Source organism: Rissa tridactyla, chromosome 3 (assembly GCF_028500815.1).
Source record: "Rissa tridactyla isolate bRisTri1 chromosome 3, bRisTri1.patW.cur.20221130, whole genome shotgun sequence".
Classification (NCBI taxonomy): Eukaryota; Metazoa; Chordata; class Aves; order Charadriiformes; family Laridae; genus Rissa; species Rissa tridactyla.
In genome coordinates, this window is record NC_071468.1 from 54,359,058 (window position 1) to 54,380,530 (window position 21,473).

The 21,473-nt window shown below is 40.6% G+C and overlaps 1 protein-coding gene across 3 annotated transcripts in view; it reads left to right on the forward strand.

Moving 5' to 3' along the window:
- The first annotated feature begins 795 nt into the window (after positions 1–795).
- Positions 796–21,473, forward strand: part of GRM1 (glutamate metabotropic receptor 1) — a 189,006-nt gene continuing 168,328 nt past the window's right edge. For 2 of the 3 annotated variants that reach the window (XM_054195398.1, XM_054195399.1), the window contains exon 1: positions 859–1,558. In XM_054195398.1, the coding sequence (XP_054051373.1) occupies positions 859–1,558 (700 nt within the window). Of the gene's footprint in view, positions 1,559–21,473 lie in introns of all 3 variants that reach the window. The other variant, XM_054195397.1, reaches the window with a different exon arrangement.

The following is a 21,473-nucleotide window of genomic DNA, read 5'->3' on the forward strand; positions in this document are numbered from 1 at the left end:
TAACTAACATGTATTCCCCCCCCGCTTGCATATGTGTGTCCCTGGCTGAATTACAATTTTGCCCCCTACACACGGAAAAGTTAATCTAAACTGCAAAGCGGTTCCTTTCTTCCTCCCTTCGCTGACCTTTAAATGACATTTCCCGTCGCTGGCAGGGCAGATTGCACCCGCTCTCTTTTCACCCCTTTCTGTATTGGAAAAGGAAATTCCTGAGCTGAGAAAGATGCCTTCAGGTAATCAGAATGTGAGAAGAGAAGCAGTTGTCACCCCACTTTCAGGGCTGGGGCCGCTGGGGCCAGGCTGGGACGCTTCTCCGATGAGCTAACTACCTCGTGAAACTTTCAAAACTTCCCGAGGGCGGAGGGGAGGGTGTGTGCCAGCTGGAGGTGTGGGAAACAGCTTCCTTGGCTTGAAAAGCGGACAGGAAAAGGATCATATAAACTTAACATATGTGAGTACGCATGATCGTATGTCAAGGCAAATAAAATAAATATTTTAATCCCTCTTGAAACTTCCTTTCGAGAGCCCTTAACGAAGCAATTTGACCTGGGCATTTGGGGAAGCAGTCATCTCGAACTGTGCGGGGATGCTTTATCGAGCTCTGGTTTGACATCGATTTCCCGATTAGCGTGTTTTATCCCCGGTTTCTATGCCACCAGGTTAAAAGTCACTAGGATGACGGCTGACTGGGCACCTTCGAGAGCGATGCTGTAAGACTTGGCTGTGATGCTATTTGGAGCAACTTGGGCGCTGGCGGGGGGGAAGCGGATGCCATTTTCTACATGTCCTTAAACCATGTGCAGGCAAGAGGAGCCCTTGAAATTGGTAACCTGGGTCTGGATGACATCGTGCAACAAAATGATTGGCGTGCTGCTGGTCTTTTTCCCTGCTCTGCTCCTGGAGATGGACGTACTGCCCAGGAGCGCCGGGCGCAAGGTGCTTCTCTCCGCAGCCTCCTCGCAGCGGTCGGTGGCTCGGACGGACGGGGATGTCATCATCGGGGCCCTCTTCTCTGTCCATCACCAGCCGCCGGCTGAGAAAGTGCCCGAAAGGAAGTGCGGGGAAATCCGGGAGCAATACGGCATCCAGAGAGTCGAAGCCATGTTTCACACTTTGGATAAAATTAACGCCGACCCGGTCCTGCTGCCTAACATCACCCTGGGCAGCGAGATCCGAGACTCCTGCTGGCACTCCTCGGTGGCCCTGGAGCAGAGCATCGAATTCATACGGGACTCCCTCATCTCCATCAGGGACGACAGGGACGGAGGCACCCGCTGCGTTTCCGACTCGCAGCCCCAGCCCCAGTCCAGAGTGAAAAAGCCCATCGCGGGGGTCATCGGCCCCGGCTCCAGCTCGGTTGCTATCCAAGTCCAAAATCTGCTCCAGCTTTTCGACATCCCCCAGATCGCTTACTCCGCCACCAGCATCGACCTCAGCGACAAAACGCTCTACAAATACTTCCTCAGGGTGGTCCCCTCCGACACGCTGCAAGCCAGGGCCATGCTCGACATCGTCAAGCGCTACAACTGGACCTACGTCTCCGCCGTCCACACGGAAGGTAGGTATGGGGTAGCCCCCTGCCTCCCCCGGCAGCCCCCGGCCGCTCTCCCGGTCGGCCCCGGGGCACCGCGCCCCTCGGCGGGGAGCTCCGCGGGGACGCGCCGGTACTGCGTTATCTGGGGGACCCGGCTTCTCCTCGAGGGACCACCGGCCGCCGCCACCCGGGGAGACCGTAAGGGGAACGGGGAAAAGTGCTGGGGGGGGTGCGGTTCCCCCCGGCACGCAGGACCCCCCCCGGCCCCGGGAGCCGCGGCTGCGGGCAATGGGAGGGGTGTCAGCAGCGCAGGAAACCCCGCAAGGCATCGGCCGTCTCCCCGGTGGTCCCGTCCCCCGTCCTCTCTCACACACCGAGCGTAGTTCGTGTATTTGTAAATACAAACTTGTCAGATGCTCGCATCTGGAGCTGACGGCTCCAGGGGTCCGGAGGTTGCCCGCGGGGCTGGCGAGGTCTCACAACGCTGCCACCACGGGAAGTTTGGCATTTCTGCTTGAGCAAAACGGAGTCACGGCTCGGCAGGGACTCCGGGATTAGCTGCTGGCTTTGCTGCGTGTGAACTCGCTTTCCGGGACTGCGAACACAGAGGAAAGAAACCTGAACATCCCTCTGCAGTCCAGAGAGCCCCTGCAAAGCCGTGTCCCCTGGGAGAGAGAGGGCAGTGGGTAGTTTGCCAGCAGGTCCGGGCAAGCACGTTTTCATGCAGCTTGAGCAATAGTAAAAAAGGTTGCTCTGTAAAATCTATTCATAGTCAACAGGTTTTATTAATCTCAAATATCAGGAGAAGAATATAAAAAGCAAGGGTATTTTAAAAAGGAGACACTGATTTATGGCCAGGCTAGGTGGACTGACATAAATTACAGAAGTAATTGCATTTGATAGAAAGCAAACTCTTCTGCTTTATTGCTGTGACTTTCCTCTAGTCCAGTTATGATCCTCAAAATGGGATTTTTAAGTACAAAATTGCAAACCTGACCACATTATTGCCACAGTTTTGCAGCTATTCTGTTTATCTAACTGTATCTCTTGTATGGATTTGATTTATGATTCCATCTGCTTACTGAGCTGACTCCACATCTTTTATTCTCACAGAGATGACTAAGTAAAAAGAGTTAAGAACACGTATTATGATGAATAAATAAAAGAATCTCCAGGAAGAGTTGCATATATGACATTCAAGGGTGAATTGGATTGAACTGGATACCTAAAATGTGAAGTGCTGCAATTCGGGGTGGGGTGGGTGAAGCAAGATCAGGAAGCAATGACCTGACATTTGCAGTTCATTTATGCCCTGTTCAGATGAGAAAACGAACTGGTAGCAAGAGTTGGACACGAGCTATTAAGCTTCTCTATTGCCGGCAGATATGATTAGATCTTGTGGCAGGCCAGGGTGAAAAATAAACATGAAAGGGGTAAATTCTTTGTTGATGTAAATCGCCATCTCTCCCTTCAATGCCCTTCGGGGAGCTATTTCGAACTCACAACGCCCAGGGAGCTGCCTTAAGGGACCTGCTCCCCCGCTCTCTCATCTCTGTAGATGTAATTCTCCTTAACATGAGTGGGACCTATCTCTTTTGGAAAAGACAACAGATTATGAAGGTTATTTGTTCACTCATTTTTAAAAGATCATTATAAGTAGTAATTGCAGTCACTGCTTGTGAGAAATTTTAATGAAATCCCTATTTTTATGAGTACGCTACTGACAGATGAAAAATGCTTGTTGCAAGATATTTTTGTAGACTTTGAAGTGATACTTTTGAAAACAGTGGATCAGTTCTACCCCACAAGGCAACAGTCTCCTGCTAGGAAATGTCACAAGGATTTTGAACATTATGCAGCTCAAGATTAATATTTGCTTTTAAAAAAAATTTTATTAATTTGTATCTGCCATACCTTTATTATTGGATTCAAGCTACAAATTCCACTGGAAATATATAGCAAGCTTCAACTCTTCTGTGTTTCTTACCAGAAAGACAAGTTATTAACCTCATCCCAATTGCTGTTGGGTGGATTCCAAAGACCTTTTTTTTTTTTCCTATTTAAAGTTAAATCAGCATTCATGAAAATTGGTGTAAATTGTTACATTTCTGTTGCTTGAAATCCCGTGCATTCACTGTGAGAGATCTGCTTGCTGGTGTGTTAAAGGTGGGATCATTCTTTGCAGACAACACAAAGCCACTCTGAATAATAGTCTGCGTGAACAGGAGCTGCTCCATCCGTGCTATGTTTGGAAATACAGGGATAAAGTGTAGTTAGAAACATTCCTCCTCCACACTTACTCATAGGTCTCTACGCTGTCTTTATGGTGGGCTGCAAAATGTGCTGGGAGGAATTCTAGGGTATCATGGGTTGGAGAATCGCTTCAGCAGGGACTGTGAGAAATCAGCATCTTTCTAGGAAATGCACAGGTTGGCCCTATGAAGAAGTTAGTTGTTTCACCTTCCAAGTACTCCAGATCCAGTGTGGACACCCCTTGAAAGCAGATAAGCTGCTTAGTTTCTACCCGACCCCTGGTTCTCATGGGGATGGACGATGCTCAGCTCTTGTAGCCACCCAGCCACAAGGGGATGCAATGAGACCACTGAGCTGACTGACACCTGTGTCGGCTAGCCCTGCTCCTCAGCCTGCACTGGCCCAGGTCACAGAAATAGCCCAGAGGTGATGCAACCTTTTTCAGACAGTCTGGACCATCCAACTCCTCTGTTTACCCTTCTTCTACTCCTATACTGTAGTTGGAGTTATTTGAATGCCCAAAACAATATCAGCCTACACAATTATACCTTTAATGAAAACCAGAAATAAATACCACACAATTAGTGCCCACCTTTCTTAACACGAAGCCCACACATGCCATGAGAATGAAGATAATAAAGTCACCCTATCTGTAGCATGATGTCTTTAAGTAGTCCCCATTATACTATGTTACATTTGCCATGAAATTTTATTCTTCATGTGTTTATATGATAATTAGTGTAAATTAGTGTTGATGACATTTAACTATACACAATCTCTACACACTAGTACATGAAGTTGCATGGAGGTATGCCACACTTGTTTTGGCCTGGGTTTTTTTTTGCACCGTTGTTTATTAAGATGCATAAACACTGCACCTGGGTAGAAACTTCTCAGTTAGAGAATAAAATCCATTTTCAAAGGCCCACATAGCACATTGCTCCTTTTAGATTAAAATTGACACATAAAGCTCCACATTCAAGAACAAAGAAAGGGGAGTTACTATGTTTGGTTATTTTATTATGTATCTCAGTTGAGCATAGTTGCAGATCATGAGAGTGCATTTTTTCCAGAGTGGGCAGCAGTCATTAAACGATGTGAGAAATCCGTGCATCTGCTGTCAGAAGGCTGTGTGACTGTATAGTAGCTTCAAGGCATTTTCAAGGCTATTATTTTTTTAAGGCTTTTTCAAAGGTAATTCAGTGTTGGAGTTCTTGGCGTACGTACATCTCAGCTTTTAGGCTTGGAAGTCATTCTTATCTGGAAATGCACATAAGTGGATGTCTAACTCCAAGCCAAGGCTTCCTATGAAATCAAAGGCATCAAAAGCACATGTGTTAAGTTGGGCACACCAGAATATTTCATTTGCTAACCGTTACTTTCCAAGTGAGATATTCTGGTCTTCAGTGAGATAACGTCAGAGTCAGGTATTATTCTCAATTTACTAGGCAGCCACTAGTTATTTGGTAAAACTGTGAAGAACCACAAGGGGACACGTCCTTCCTTTCCCAGCGAACAGACTCTGGGCTGCCCCTGGGACAAGGCAAGAAATGCTGAGCGGAGATGGCCGGCACCACCTCTGCACTGTTTTGATGCTGAAGGCACAGAAGTTAACAGGGTTGTCTCCAGAAAATGCAGAGCGGTTGTGAGATTGCTGTAGGATACACCAACTTCCAAAACCCACAAAATGCCTGCATCCTTGCTAGTGATCAGGATGGAGTCTCCACCAAATCCCTCCTCACCTTTAGCTGTTCCTCTTACACAAAAAGTAGGAGAGATGATGGTGTAAGAAGCCTTTCTATCACCTCATGTTCCAAGGAGATGACTTCTGAATAAACAAATAGAAATACTTAGTGCATCTGCCTGGCTTTTCATTTCAGTTGTTGCATACGTGTTAACCTTATAAAATGTATGTGAGATTTTTAATTCTGTGAATGCAAAATCTGAATATGCAGTCTGAATGTGCAGAATAGATCCATTTGAGTGCTGTTTGTGATTTATGGACCATTCTTACACTTCCATACAAATACCCCTTTATAAGAAACATTTCCATTCCAACAGATTAACGTGCAGGCTTTGTAGAAACACCTTTGGAAATGGAATGATTGAGTTAATTGCAGCAAATTTTGCTTGCTTATAGATTAATTTTACTGAGAGCACTGCGATGTTTCTGATCTTGATCAATTTTGTCAGATTTGTATTGCCAGGCTGTTCCTTTTGCTTGAGCATAAGGCTTAAAATGAACTGTGAAGAAGCAGATGGCACAACTTTAAAGACTTTCAGATCAAAGTAGATGGTAGGTAGATTATCTTCACGGTGATTTTTGATGACCTGACTGCCACACGCTCCCCATTGTAGTGACCTCCTGGAAACTCATAAGCATGGTTATATATGTTGGAAAGAGGAGGGAAGGTAGTGAATTGCGCACTGTCTTGCAAATTTCACAGGAAATAAGTTGCTTCAGTAGAACTCACTGAAGTAGTTTCAGAGGTGCCAGAAAATACTTCTATTTAGAGATAAATAGGGCAATATCCATCAAATAGCTCAAAGGAATAATTTTTGTACAATTGTGCTTAATTTCTTGCAAGGCATTCCTACAGCTGTTTCTAACAGTGTTATATTATTAAATCCATGGTGTCACTCGATGATTGATACTTTCTGATAAAATTATGGTCAGGCAATAGAGAACAGCAGCTCCAATTCAAATGTTTGAAATTTCAGAGTTTACAAATATTTCTATAGGAACTACCAGTTACAAAAATGCTCTTAAATATTAGCCTCAGGGACTGCTGTGAATTGCACCTGAGATGTGTGTTCACAAATGCGTATTCCACTCTATTTTTTTCTCCATTTAACTAGCTTCACCATCTTCAGAGGCTTTGTGATAACGAAAAAGGAGAGAGATATGTCCCAAGGAGAACAGAAATTAATTTGAAAACAAGTAAGGACTAGAATATTCCCTTCATTGGACGCATTAATTGTATTTATTAGAAGGTACTGGGAGAATCATTTACATTGATTGATGTTGACAAAATTATTGTGGGTGACAAACACTGTAGAGATCAAGAGAAATTTTTTCTTCAAAATACATTGCTTTGCAGTGCTCCTAAATTCAAGAATGATGTAGCTTTTCAACTGCACAACTGGCAGCTGCATGAATTAAATCAGCTCAAAAGACTGATCTAACTTCTGTGCCTGCCTTCTCAGCAATATTGCTAGAGTTCATATTTATCAGTCAACACCATGGGTTCATTTGTGCTTTACTTCTTTTTTTTTTTTTTCTGCGTTATACCTTTGCTTTCAGATTTGTATGTCCCACGATCCTTGTGAACTCCTGCAGGATTCTTGTCTCACTGAAGACTGTTTTAAAAAAGTTTAATGATTTGGCTTTCTTGAAAAGCTATGTGAAAATCCCTCTGAAATATTCCTTTGAACATATGGTTCATAATATGAAGGTGCTTGCACTTAGGTTTCTCAGACGGGGAGCCAAAAGCTATGTAAAATGAAATCATATATCTAGAAGTAGTGTCGCCCATTGAGATCGATTCTTCAGGGGTCTGATGCATCAGTGAGCTGGTAACTGTAGTGGGAGACCAGAAGCATTGCACCTGCCACACACAACCCAGAAAAATACTCATCAAAGTCATTACTAATTGGTGCTCACTGACCCATGTGAAACAAAGCGGGGATTTCAGTGTATTTTCTGGGTGGCAGGTGTTCGCAGCATAAGCCACCGTCACAGATGGCAGTAATTAACACCTGTGCTGGCAGTCTGAATGGGAGGGCTGGACTCACTGGACATGAACGACAATAGCGTTTCACCTAAAGAAATCATCCCTGTGTCTGCAGGTATCTAAGGGATATTGCCGGAGATGGGTGGGGAGAGGTGTGCAACAAATGAATGCCATCCGGAGGGGAACCAGCTCGGTTTTGCTGGCTAATTTTTCAGACTGGACCTTTTCCCAAAAGCTAATATTGTTGTTGTTGTTGTTGCCCAAACACTAATATTGTTGTTGTTGTTGTTGTTATTATTATTATTTCAATTAATATATTATTATTAATTCTATTAATAAAGAACGATTTCTAGATCTGGTTTGCCTATCAATGCAGCACAAAGTTGGCTGCTGAGAGAGGTGGCAAGAGTCCTGTGATCTTTGAAGCCGTTGTAGCCATTGCTGACTCTTGGGCTGCGTCCCCAGTTCCTGTCCATTACAAAGGAGTGCCCACAAGCAGCTGTTCATGGACCCTAGTGTGGCAAAAAGTCACTGAAATCAACTGAGTTTACATCAATCTTAGCTCTTCACCAGTGAAGAAACACTTACGGGATGAGGGCTATTTTTTAAAACCCAGTCCCAATTAGAACACCTCACACTGTAGACAAATGGTGTGTAAGAAGTATGCCTAAGAATGGTGTATATATAAAGGCTCTTCGTAGTAGTTGTTTCATGGGAAAAATAAACTGAGGAAAGGAAATAAAAATTAAAGGAATAGTGAAACTTCCGTACTGGTCCTTCAACAGTGGGCTCAATATTAAAAGAAGGAAGAGCAGGGCATGTACAGAGCATGCCTTCACAGCTCCAGTATGGAGCAACTTCCCAAATACTAGGGCTACCAGCTGCCAATGGACCTTTCCTTTATTAATTAATCTAATCCCTTTTTGTATTTATTTATACTTCAGTCTCCATAGTAGCATAACAATGAATTCTGTAACTTAATTGTATGCTGTGTGAACAAGTGTTTCCTGTTATTTAAACTGTTCCTTGATGACTGCATTACTTTCATACAGTGATACAAAACCTCTCACAATTTCTTAATCCTGATCATTATTCTGTACTTCTAATTCCAATATGAAATGTGGGGAAACAGTGCTATATTCAGTATTCAGGGTGGGGGTAAACCATGGTGTAATTCACTCCTGAAGTAACAATTTCAGTATTACTCTCAGAACTTTCCTAATAAACTTCCAGTTTATTTCCAGTAAAAAGTAATTTCCAATTACCTTTTTAGCTACCACCAGGCACTGAATGGATGTTGTCAGAAAATATTTAAAATTACCACAAAACCTTTTCTTAAATGGTAAAGTCTACTTCAGAGGCCAGTATACACAGGGTTTTCCTCATGTGCGTTACTCTTCATTTGCTAACACAAAATTTATTTCCTAATCTTTGGTTCCTGTCTGTTAGCCAATTATTAATCCAGGACCTTTCTGTCTTATCCCGTGTTACCTCTATTTCTGTCAGAGCCTTTAATAAGGGACCTCATCAAAAGCTTTCTTAAATTCCAAGTACTCAATAGCAATGGTATCATTCATATGGTTACCTCCAACAAAGAAGTCTAATAAACGTCTGAGGTATGTATTTTGTCTGCAAAAGCTATGTTAGTTCTTCCTAATATGGCATATTTATTTACTTGTGCATTAATACTATTTTTGTTGTGGTTCCTACCAATTAGCTTTGTGCAGAAAAATCTTAAGTTTGCAGAAATGTCATTTCTGTTGTTCATTGGTTTACCCTCTATGCCTCTGCACTCTCTATAAATTCTGTTAAAAAATGAAAACTGATATGTGATATAAAATTGCTTTTCCCGCTTCTCTCTGTTTTGGTACTAAGGCCACTTTAACTGCTGGTAACGTACCACAACAGAAAAGTAGCTGACATTGGCAATTTGTTAAATTCCATGTTATGGATTTGTTCTAAAATGCATTCTGTTGACACGCTGAGACAACGGTTCAGCCTTATCCCACATAAGGAACAACCTTTGTATGAGAACCATCCTATCCGCCTTCACAGGCAGTGCAGACTCCTCAGAGAATTAATTTAACTTTTCTGCTATGGTTTTATCTTCCCCGAGTGCTCTTTTTATATAACTGGTTATCACTGAATATCAGGCGAGTTTCCCATTTCTGGAATATTTGAAGAACGGCGGGTTATTAGTTTCTATGCCTTTATATCTCAAAATTGTTTCATCTTGTTTTATTGTGGTTTTGTATTTCATTTGCCGAGGTATACTCTGTTCTCTTTCCCTCATTAGGACACAACTTAGACTTTTAAAGTTTTGTTTTATTTTATTTCATTTTACTTTAATTTTATTTTAATTTTTTTTTTATTTTATTATTTATTTCATTTTGTTTTGTTTTCTTTCATTTTATTTTAATAGCTTTAGGAAATTTATGTTTCTGCTTTATCACGCTGGCTTTTTTGATCCTTTTGGACTTCGGTTTTCAGCCTCTCATATATTTCTGAGTAGTTTCCATGTAATTTGCTAGTATTTCACTCTTTTATCTGCTCCTTTTAATTTCCTCGAAATTAGCTTTTTCAGTTTTTTAGAATTTATTTTGTTTTAAATTAATATTACTATTACTGATTTTTTTCAGTAAAAGTACAGTCACAATTACAGACTATTTTTTGTATAGTTAGGTCTTCATAAGGCCTTGTATACTGTTCAAGACTAAATCAAGAGTTGCTTCTTCTTTTGTGAGTTCAATGGGCAGATGAGTGACACACATGAAAAAGAAATCAATGCACAGTATGTAAGATTTGCCTTCATTTTCCATTATCTAACATACAGTCTGGCAGTACTACATACAGAGCCAGGGTGTGTTAATAGCATTTTGTGAACACGTGGGGTGCTTTTTAATGAGAAGTACTGTGCATCACAAGCTGTCCTTTCCTCCTGTGACATGCCACTACCTAGATGGCTGGTGTCCATCACAAACCAGTGCGACAGATATTTCATTTTACTGAAAACTCCTATTGTTGGTTATACAATGCCATGGTCCTCTGTTTGAACAATTTCCATTTGTATCCTCTCTTTAATGTTTTTAAACAAATCGTTTTCTTAAAGTATATTTGAATTATGCCAACAATGATGTATAAGTACCTTTGAAATTTGATAGAAATGTTGTAAGGACGGGCATTTGGGCAGTTCTGGTACACAAAGCAGAGAAGGTCATGTCCCGCGCTGGTGGAGAGAGCAGGTGTAGCTGTAACACTCTTGATACAAGGCTCATTGAAGTTAGTTGGTGGTCCTCTGTTGAGACCATTGGATCCTGAATGGGGCTCAGCGTGGCCATCAGATGTTATCGTTTTAGGTTATGGATCTGGCATTCCTCAGAAAGCACTAAAAATCCACAGGGCTTGCGAATCCCACAGCTAGAAGGATCTCATAGTTAATTGAAAGTAGTGTAAAATTGTGTGAAGGCAAACTGTGTTTGTTGGATTTGCATAGATATTAGAGGGTACTCATATACATATTCTTTTCCTTCCAACTAGAAGGCTGAATCTAGTTCATTTCTTCCCATACAAATGCCCCAGTGAATTTAAGTCTTCTTTTTCTTTTCGAATTGTTTAAGGAGCAAACTTTCATTTTCTTAAATGCAGTCACAATTTGCAGTTATTTGACCAGCAACTTTCATCCTTATTCATCTGTGGATACAGATGGATTTACACAAGCTAGTAATTCCCCAAACATTTATTCAAACAAAACTCATCCTGGCAAACAGCAATAAGAATGAGGCATGAATATTGCTGAAGTGACAGCTATTTGAAATATGAATAAGTATTCATAAATACTTTCTTAAAATGTCTGGCCAGGCTCCATTGAACATCGAATGTCTCCTATGTGGAGCAGAATATAAAAGATAAATTTGTAATTAATTGTCGGGAAGTGAGAAAACCTTTCATGCTTATTTATATAAGCCTGCCTTGCCCACATGGTGCTGTTTAGAGGCTTTAGCACATGGAAATTTGGCATGTAGACCCTCATGCTGGGTATTGAAAGATAGTGATCCTCCTGGTGAGAACGTATTTCTCTGACTGCAGGCTCCACATGCATAAATCTCAGTCTCTTGCCTGAGCAGCAAACATGTGAAACTGAATATTGACGGTGCTGTACAGGAATGCTATATTATCAGCATTGCTAAAACTGGTAGGATGATTTGAAGGACTGGAAAGTTAAAATCCACTCTTGCCGAACTGGTCAGAATGGTCTACAGCAATGGGCCAACAGCATTCTCTCAGAGGATGCCCTTATTTGCCAGGCCATAATTCCCTGGAAGGAAAAACTCATATTCAGGATCAGATTAAAAACTCTACAGCTATATGAAGCAAAGTGCTGAGCTGGGACAGCTTCTCTGCTTGGAATAAAGGTGTTCAAGATTTTGAGAAGGGGCAACGAGGCAGGCAGCAGCCCCGGTGGCCTGGGTATCACCTAGCCACAGCACACCCTGCAGGAACTTCCTCAGCTAAGCCACCTGACTTCTCATTAGTCCTTTCTTGTTCCCTTCCCTGTCAAGGCACTATAGCTGTGGTCCTCAGGTGTCACTGCATTCCCTTGTAAATAGGCTTAGCCTTCCTCCTTCAGGTGGATACCTGCTCCATTCAAACCATTCTTTATCCACTGTCAAGTTTGACCAGGATTCCAACATCTGACAGCTCAGTCTGTGCACCGTAAGTGACACGGTGCCAGTGCCGGTCACCCAAAGCCAGAATTCCTCCTCCTTCCCACACAGTGCTAACCTGCAGGTGAAATTACAAGAATGACAGGAAGGTTTTCCAGGAGCTCCTTCCGGATTTGTCACTGACCTGAGACAGAGATGGCCAGTATTCTGTTAAACACATGCCCCTAACCATGCCTGCGACAGTGTCCTCCTATGATGATGTCTTGCGAAAGGGTAGGATAAGGATGTAGTAAAAGTCTGAGTCTGCAGCACGAGTACAGTAGTGTGCAAAACTGATGTTATGAAGTTGAGGGAGGCAATGGATATTAATTTCAATGTGTTATGGAACAGCCAAAAATGGACAGTGTTGAGTTGTGCCAAAAATCCAAACAGAAAAGACAAATGAGCTATGCCAGACGGCAATCCCCAGAAAAATAATAAGATGATGATACAGGATTCAGGTGACAAAAAATTGTAATTAAATTACAACCAATCAGTGTGACTCTACAGAAAATAGGTCTTCTCAAACAAACCTGATTTTATTCCCTGATCAAAGTGCAAACTTGGTAGCTACAGATAACAGTGAGGATGAAATATCTTGGATTTCTGTAAGGCACTGAATTGGTATTATAGGATTTTTTTATTAAAAAAGCACTATGCAATGTCAGGAAAACAGACGTTGCATAAATTAAAACTCAGCACACTGACCTCAGTGAGTAAAGAGTGACCATCAAATGAGATTATGTCTACTGCATTGCACAGAGCTTGACAAAGGGTCTAATGCATCACTGTCTCCATCAATGATATACAAAGCATAATTGCTGACAAGATATGCAGATCTGTGAAATAATCCTATTGTGAAATGGCAATTAATGGGGAGAAAAGGGAAGATTCAGATCTCTTGATAAGCTAGGCCCAGTATAAGAAAACACACGCTAATACAGTCAAATGTCAACCATAAATACAGGAATAAAGCACATGTGCAATTTACATAGGAGAGCTGTGTCCCTAAAAGAAGTCCTAAATTCACTATATGGTTATAGAGGAGCTGCACCAAAAATCTCCAACCCAAAATGCAGAAAGCTAAGGTCATCCTTGAGAGAGCGCGAACTTTACCTCAATCTCAGGATTATTAGTTTTAATTTTACTATTCTTTGTTCAGTTCTATTGTCAACATTTTAAAAAGAAAGTTATAATATTGAAAAGACATAGGGATAAAACTAAATGATTAGAGGTCTGAAAAAAATGCCTTGGGGAAGGAATCTAAACCAGCTCAGTCCACCTCGTTTGTCAAAAAGAAATACAGCTTGATTTGTCAAAAAATGTTTCATTTCCTCCAAGGAAAAAAAACAGTAGGAGCTAAAGTGCTCTGTATCCTAATGAGTAAATGCATAACAAGCACCAATTGCTGGTAAGCCAACAAATTCCGATTAGAAAAAAGACAAACCTTTTAACTTGTGACAGTGTTTAACCACTGGGACAATTGACTGAGGAAAGTGGTATGTTTTCAAGACTTTTGATGTTGTCTAATCAAATTTGCCGCAGACGTTCCAGAACAGTTTTATTCAAAATCTGAGTCACTGGACACAGCGCAGTGGGATCTGGAGTAAATGTATGGGCTGGCATTATACAGGTGGTCACATACGAAGAGCTGATGGTTCTTTCTGGCATTAAATCCTACTCATTTATGGATAGTTTTGATTACGTAAGCAGGCAGAAAAAAAAAGTTTAATTTAAAGAGTACTTTAACATTCATATGTTCATTCATCTGCTCAGCTGCCTTGGAAAATTCAAAGTATCTTGTGCTGTTGATACTGATTGTAGAGGAAGAGAAACTCGGGACAAAATAATGCCCTCAGTCAACTTCAGTCTGCTATTGCAGTTCATGTGCATTATTTCAAGTTAATATTTGTTCACTTGGTGTTTGTTATGCATTTTACCATTAGATTACAGAGCGCTGTAGATTGTATACTGCACTTGTTCTCTTATGACATAAATATTGGCCCCTGTGACTGAAGAAAACAGCAAGTTTTCCAAAAGGATGCAGTGACATTTTTCTATGGTCTCATTAATTAGAATACTACTTTGTACCTAAAATGATATAATTCATCTGACAGCCCATGCAAAATAAATAAATAAAAAAACACTACAGAAGAAAACAAGAGGTTTGTAGCTAGGATAATTAACATTTTTACCCAATGGTTTTTCTAGAAAGGAACTCAGTGGTGAATATTTATTTTAATTTTAACAGAGAAAATACGGGCATTGATATTTTCTGGTTGTTTCAGAACACAACCAGCATGTTACAAATGCTGCCCCTTCATGCAATGAACATCTTCATGTCCTCTTACAAGGCAATTTAGAGTATAGTCATGTTTGAAAACTCATTGTCCTTGTCACACCTATTTGTGCCTTTTCTTCTGAGTCCAAAGGTATGTGAAATAATGTATTCCACTTTTGTCATGGCTGTGGTGTTGCCTGTGAAGTGTGAAGCAGAAATGTGCTGGTACCACAAGTATCCAAAGTCACATCGCTGCTTTTTATAGTTCATATCCTGAGGATATATGAATAATAAAATGCTCTTTGAAATTCTGGCAATGCATCTGTATTTATGTTCAGAACTACGATTTGGTTTTAATGAAGTCAATAGGAGATTAGCTATTGACTGAAATTTAGCCATACATCTGACTCTATGGAAAGATCCTTTCAAGTGCAGAATACTCTCGCTTGATCCCAAAGGCAGGTGAACACTAACTTAACTTTAAGCACTTGAATTATGGAGGACAAGAATTAGCCATACACTTAGAGGACACAGTTTCTGGAGACTGCTCACATCACAGCAGTGTCCAGTGCCTTACAAGGTTAGGCACGATGTGCTTATCTCACATTAAAGACAGGCTTTCTACCGATACGGCTAACATTTACAAGCCTTGTAAAGGTCTACGTAGTGGGTTAGGCTAAGGCGAAACCAAACAGCCTTAGAACTGTGCATATCAGAGGATTATGAAAACTGATAAGTGGGTTGACTAGAGGCTGCAGCCCGCTGGAGAAAAAGGGCAGGATTTTGGATGTGCTGCTTTGAAGAGACAGGTGAAAGTTACTTGCTGCTGTCTTTCGTAATTTAAAGTGGTGTGCTGAAATAACTGATTAGCTTGGCTATCTTTTCTGATTTTGTGAATCAGAGATCCAGGTAAGTAGGCAGCTAAACGAATGCTGAAACTTCATTGTATTTGCCCATGTAAGAATTAGGATTTATTTTTAAATATTTTATTTGTTCTGCTTTTATTACCCACTTGCTAGAATCTGGGTTTCACCAGGGTAAAGATCACCTGGATTTTTTTCCTCTCTCATTTTTAAATTAATACTTTTAGAGTACTGATTTGTATGTTCTTAAATTCACAAGCTCAGACAGCTCTTTTATCATAATACATGCAGGAAAATAACATACAGAGGAGAAAAAGAAAAGAACTATTTCTGTGTCTCCATCACACAAAGACTTCTCTTGTAAAAGGCTACTGGCTTTTTGGTGTTGCCAGCCTCCTTATACTAGTACAAACTACTAACTTTATTGACTTCCAAAGAAACCATCTTAAATTGTCTAGCCTCTAACAAATACTAACTTAAATGACAGAATACATAATATTTTGTGAATCAGATTTTTTAAAAAAATATTAGAAATTAGAGCTCATATTCAGAATAAGCACTATGTATGCTTCATTGCGCAGTAGGCAGGTTTCATTGTGTACCCAGCAGAACACAGAAGGTGACTGCCTGGGAGATTCCATGGAACAGCAGCTGCCTTGTTTTGGGGAGGAATTTGTTGAAATGAAGAGATTCTTGTAGAATCATTTGATTTCACTGAATCATCACCTTCCAAAGGAGGAAACATCCTATAGGAATCTTCTAACCGGCTCTGCCTCTGACTCTGGGTCTCATCATCCCATCCCCTAAAAATCATAGCCTGTACCTTTCTGTACCACGTTCTCCCAGCCCTTCCTGCAGCCTCCCCTCCCAAGCCTGTATTTCAGAATCTATATTAATACCTAGAACAGTTTCTAAAAAGCTCACTTGACTATTTATTGTTTTCAGAAGGTATTGCCATCTGGAAAAACACACATTTATTGCCAAATCTCTCTTCTTCAGTACTGTTCTTTTCATGTTTTTACCATAAGCCACCATGTTTCGGTAGTTTTAACGACCAGATGTAAGCATCTCTGAACCACAGAGAATTGATGATCATGCCCTCAGTCACTGTGAAGTCCATTTTATTTAGACTGAAAAAAAAAAAATCTGTCTGAGCTGACCTGCAAGCTTAGTTTTCAGACAGGCAAAGTATTTGAGAAAGGCTTTATAGTCATTACAGTTAGATCATAATTAGCCTTTTATTATTGTAAGTTATTTTAATCTAAGAATAGAATTCACTTTCCATCTGATTCCATTGATGTCAATGGAAGATTTGCCACTGATTTCCGTAGGAAGATGTTTTGGGTATAATTATTACACAATTTCAATGCAAATATACATGCATACAAGGAAAATGTACATGTTTATGAGGAAAGAGACTTATAAAACAGAGGAGCTGAGGGGAAGATTGTACATCTTACTAATAGAAACAATATTTCATCAGTTTGCCCTCTTTTTATGTAGAAAAATTTCAGGGATATGTTCTAAAAATGTAAGTCTTTACAAAGAATTTCTTCATGGTGATGTACATTTGAATTTCAGTCTCAGGGAAACTTGGCTTTATGCTGCTACTAATTATCTTTGTGGTGACAAAGGCCATTGTTATTTAGAATAAAGGGAAAAGGATGTTCTCCGTACTGTAATCGGGAGCACCAATAGGCAAAGGAGGGTGGGGATGATGCACACTTGCAAGCACAGATGTTTAACCCTTAATTTCTGCAACTTTGATTTTATTCACACCATTTAAGTTCTGCATCCATCAAGGAGTTCTGCTTGACTGCTAATTAGGAACAGATCCAGTAGACAAGAGGGATCCAGATATGGTTCGTTGTTACATGACGAAAAGCAAAAAAAAAAAAAGGGGATGTTTTACCTTAATCCTAACTTATCTTGAAATGGTAATTGGCTAGAGCTCAGCTGTACAGGTGATTCATTCATTTATTTATTATGCAAAAACATTTTTTGGATAACTGAAAATAAATTGTTTCAACATAAAAAAAAATGTTTTATTCTGGATCACTCTTAAGTGATTCTTATTTTACATGTTATCTCATTAACAACATGGAAGAGATTCTGGATCAGCTTTTCCCCTGAGAAGATGGGAATACCATTTTTGTGAAGCATTACTGTCAGATGTTACACTGCTGTATTTTGCAAGAACTTTTTATGTGTTCATTGTTCCAAGTGGTGGGTTGACCCTGGCCAGCAGCCAGCCACCCACCACACGGTCACTCACTTACTCCTCCCTGCTCTGTACCAATGGGATGAGGAGAGAAAATAGGAAGAACAAGAGCAAGAAAATTTGTGTGTTGAGATAAAGACAGCTTCATGGATACAAGAAGCGGGGAAAAAACCTCCAAGTGAAACAAAGAAAATTGCTCACCACATCTGACAGGCAGACCTATGCCCGAGTCAGTCTCCAAGCAACAACCCCCTTGGAAGCCTAAATTCCCCTTCTGCATCAGTTTTTATTGCTGAGCACATTCTCATATCGTATGGAGTAATCCCATGGCCATTTTGGATCAGCTGTCCTGGTTGTGTCCCCATCCAGTTTCTTCCCCGTCCTCAGCCTACTCACTGTTGGGGAAGGAGGGGGCAGAGCAGAAAAAAGAGAAGGCCTTGGTGCTGTGCAAGCACTGTTCAGCAACAGCCAAAACATTGGTGTGTTATTGACGCTCTTGTAGCCACAAATCCAAAGCAGAGCCACATACAGGCTGCTATAAAGAAAGTTAACTCCATTGCAGTCAGATGCAGTAGAGTCCAGCTCAAGAAATACTGTATTTCAGGGACTAAGTCACTCTCCTGTGTGACAGATATATTTTCTTATCCCCTCATGTCGAAATTGAAGCCATATTCCTCACTTCTCTGATGAGTGCTCTCAATGCTGAACGGCTTTTCTTGAACTTTTATGTCTGCAGAGGCCTTGTTGAGTTTGTAATGTCGGCATACTGAAGCTTTCACAAGTAACACATTAGAGATAATGGCATTAGCGTTTCAAACTGTAGCTAGTCAAGTACTTAGAAGTGTAATATTATTTAATCCCGATTTGCAGCCTACAGCACTCTAATGGACAGTTCCCAGGTTGGATGCTTCATGCTTAAGTAGCCTGGATATCTGTGTGACCAACTGCGCTGACAAGTTATAGGGGCATGTTACAGATAAATGACATTTGCTACACTTAAGTTTGAAAGTTTCTTAATTTTTAAGATATTCCCAAGTGTTCTAGAGGGTGTGATTATATGAGAATTTCAGCTATTTCAAAATAGGGAATATATTTTAGGAATGCAGAGTAGAGACAGAGGTCCAGCTTTGGTATCACTTGAGCAGAAGTTTCCCAAGATCCAGTCCAACTCAAAACCACACGATTCTTCAAGCATCTCCTTCATGGGACTCCCAACATTGTGTAATTGTGTGTGTACACTTAACACATTTTAAAATCCAGACTGGTAAGTTCCTTGATGCCAATAGTTCTCTTGGAATGTTGTCCGAGAATTTAATTCCTTCTACAATTAAAAGCTGCATTTGATTCTTGCTTTGGAGGGTTGTTTTTTTTTTTAACTGAGAAGGAGATTGAGCCCTTGGATAGGTCGCTTTAAGTAACATCTTCCCACCTTTCATGATCTTGATGGCTAGTCTTTGAAACTTGACCATTTTCCCAGTATCTTGGAGTACTGGATATTACTGCAGAAGCAGTCATAATGCCATGAAATATTTACGTAACTAAAAACCAATTCCATTATTTTTTAGCCACAGCATTACCTTCAGTCCTTATGTATTATAATCCCCAAGCCAGCAATTTCACCCTATGATGGAGTCCACGATCCTGTACGTGCAGCATTTTACTTCCCGAGAGTTTAAATTTATGTGTGCATTTAACTGCATATTTCTTTGTCTATGCCCAGTTTACTGAATTATCTAGATCATGCTGCATTAGTAACTTGTTTCCCAATCTTTCTGTCGTTTCCAAATGTTATTGGTAATGCTTTTGTATTTTTTTTTTTCAGGTTACTCATTAATGTTAACTTGTAAAATCTAACAGCAGATTCTTATGAGACACAATAAAGAGACACCCATTCAATGAGTGCTCCTTCATTGCAAGTATATGTTGAGACCTACCAGCCAGATTTTAATCTATTTTATGTATGTGATACTGATTCTTACCATTCCACGTTCATAGCCAAAATGTCATGCAAAATGAAGGTAGATGTCCTGTGGAAATCTAACTATTGCATTGACATTATTACTTTTAATAACCAAGCTTGTAAATCCATTGATAAAAGATATTTTGGATAACTGAATTTGAAAGATCTAGTTTCCACATACACATAATGATTGGCACCTGTTTTATTGCCCCACTCCCTTCATTTTTTTCCTACTCAAGTTCCATGTCAGCTCCTGAGTTATTTTGTCCAGAATGGATGTCAGGCTGACAGACCTGTAATTACTCAGGTTAACTCACTTATTCTTTTAAAGTATTGCACAACAGTGCCTTTGTTGCAGTCCTCTGGCACTTCACAACTTCTGAAAGCTATTGAAAATAATTATTAGTAGTTCAGAGAGCTCGTCAGCAACTTCTGTCAGAAGTTATCTGAACACATCCATTTTAAAATGCCTGCTTTTGGAGCTGCCACTTGATTTCCTTCTGAGTTGGGAAGGAAAATTACCATTCATCATCACCATCAACACCGTCATCGTCTTCTGGTAGGTATACATTATCTAACTCTTTCCTAAAATACAGAACATAAAAACTTATTAAATGCTTCTTCCTGATCCACAAAATCCCTTCTAGCACTGACCCACCATCATTGTCCTTTATCAGTATCCTTTTCTTTCTTTCTTTCTTTTCTTTCCTGAAGTTCCCAGCTTCTAATGTTTCTCTGTTACCTTTTGGATTCCTATACTACCGATGGAAGCCAAATGGCATAATTTCCTTTTTTTCCAAGACAGGAAGACCAGTTCAGATCTAAGCAGGGAATGTAATGTGGCTGCGAGGGCTTACTGTGAGACAGAGGAAGACACAGTCCTGCTGCCCAATTTGTCTGTGCTTAATCTGGTAGCCTGGGCTGGTTGGTGTCATTAGGGGAAGAGATGATATATGAGACAGTAGCTGCTGATGCTGCTGTGGGAGTGACAGCTCTGGAGAGTAGCGGCCAGGGCTCCCAGCTTCTGCATCTTGGGAACTCCCGGGAGCAACCAACCTGCTGCTCCAGAGCTTTTACCCAGCCCGTATCTCAGCACGTCTCCTCCCTTCTGCTCATGCTTTTGACAAACTTTGAGTCAGCTCCAGTGACAGAGCTCCCCGTGTAGCAGATGGCTGTTGCTGTGTGTGTTCAGAAGATGGCAAATCTCTGATGGTGTTGCTCAGAAAGATTGCCCAGTCAGCGTTTGGGCCACTTGAGTCATTGTTGTGCCTTTAGCTGTGCCTACAGTTGGGTTTTGCATTGAAGAAAAACATATTTTATTTCTTAAGGATAGTAAGTACAGCAGATATCTCACGGGAAGTGTCTATTCCCAGTGTAGCACTATGACAGATATCAACTCTATGAGAAAAGAAAGAAAAATGGTCATTTGTGATTAAATAAAATTTTTTCACTGCACCTGATAGGTAGGAGACAAAATAGTTCACCCCCCTCTTGTTGTATATACATACCTGAACATACAGAAGTGCTTCAGATGTTTTTCATTGACATACTGTTTTGTGTTCATCAATCTCTGCTAATATGAATATCCACTCAACATAAAATGTTATTTAGGAGGGGAGAAAAAAAACAACTAATACATTCAAATTAAATCATCAAGATGAAAATAGCTTGCAGAGATCTCAAGAAATGTTAAGAAAACTAGAAAGCTTTCTGCCTTTGACTTTCTTTAGATTTGCTAGATTATAGTGCGGGCATCATGTCAGAAGAGCAATACTGCTTGTGAGAGAGCATTTATCAAGTGCTAACAAGAGGATGAAGGAAAATTGAAATGCCATTACAAACTTATTCTTCATTAAAAGTGAAGTACTAAATTTTTCACTAACTCGTTTTGACAGACGATATTCTGACAGAGTTGACACCTATA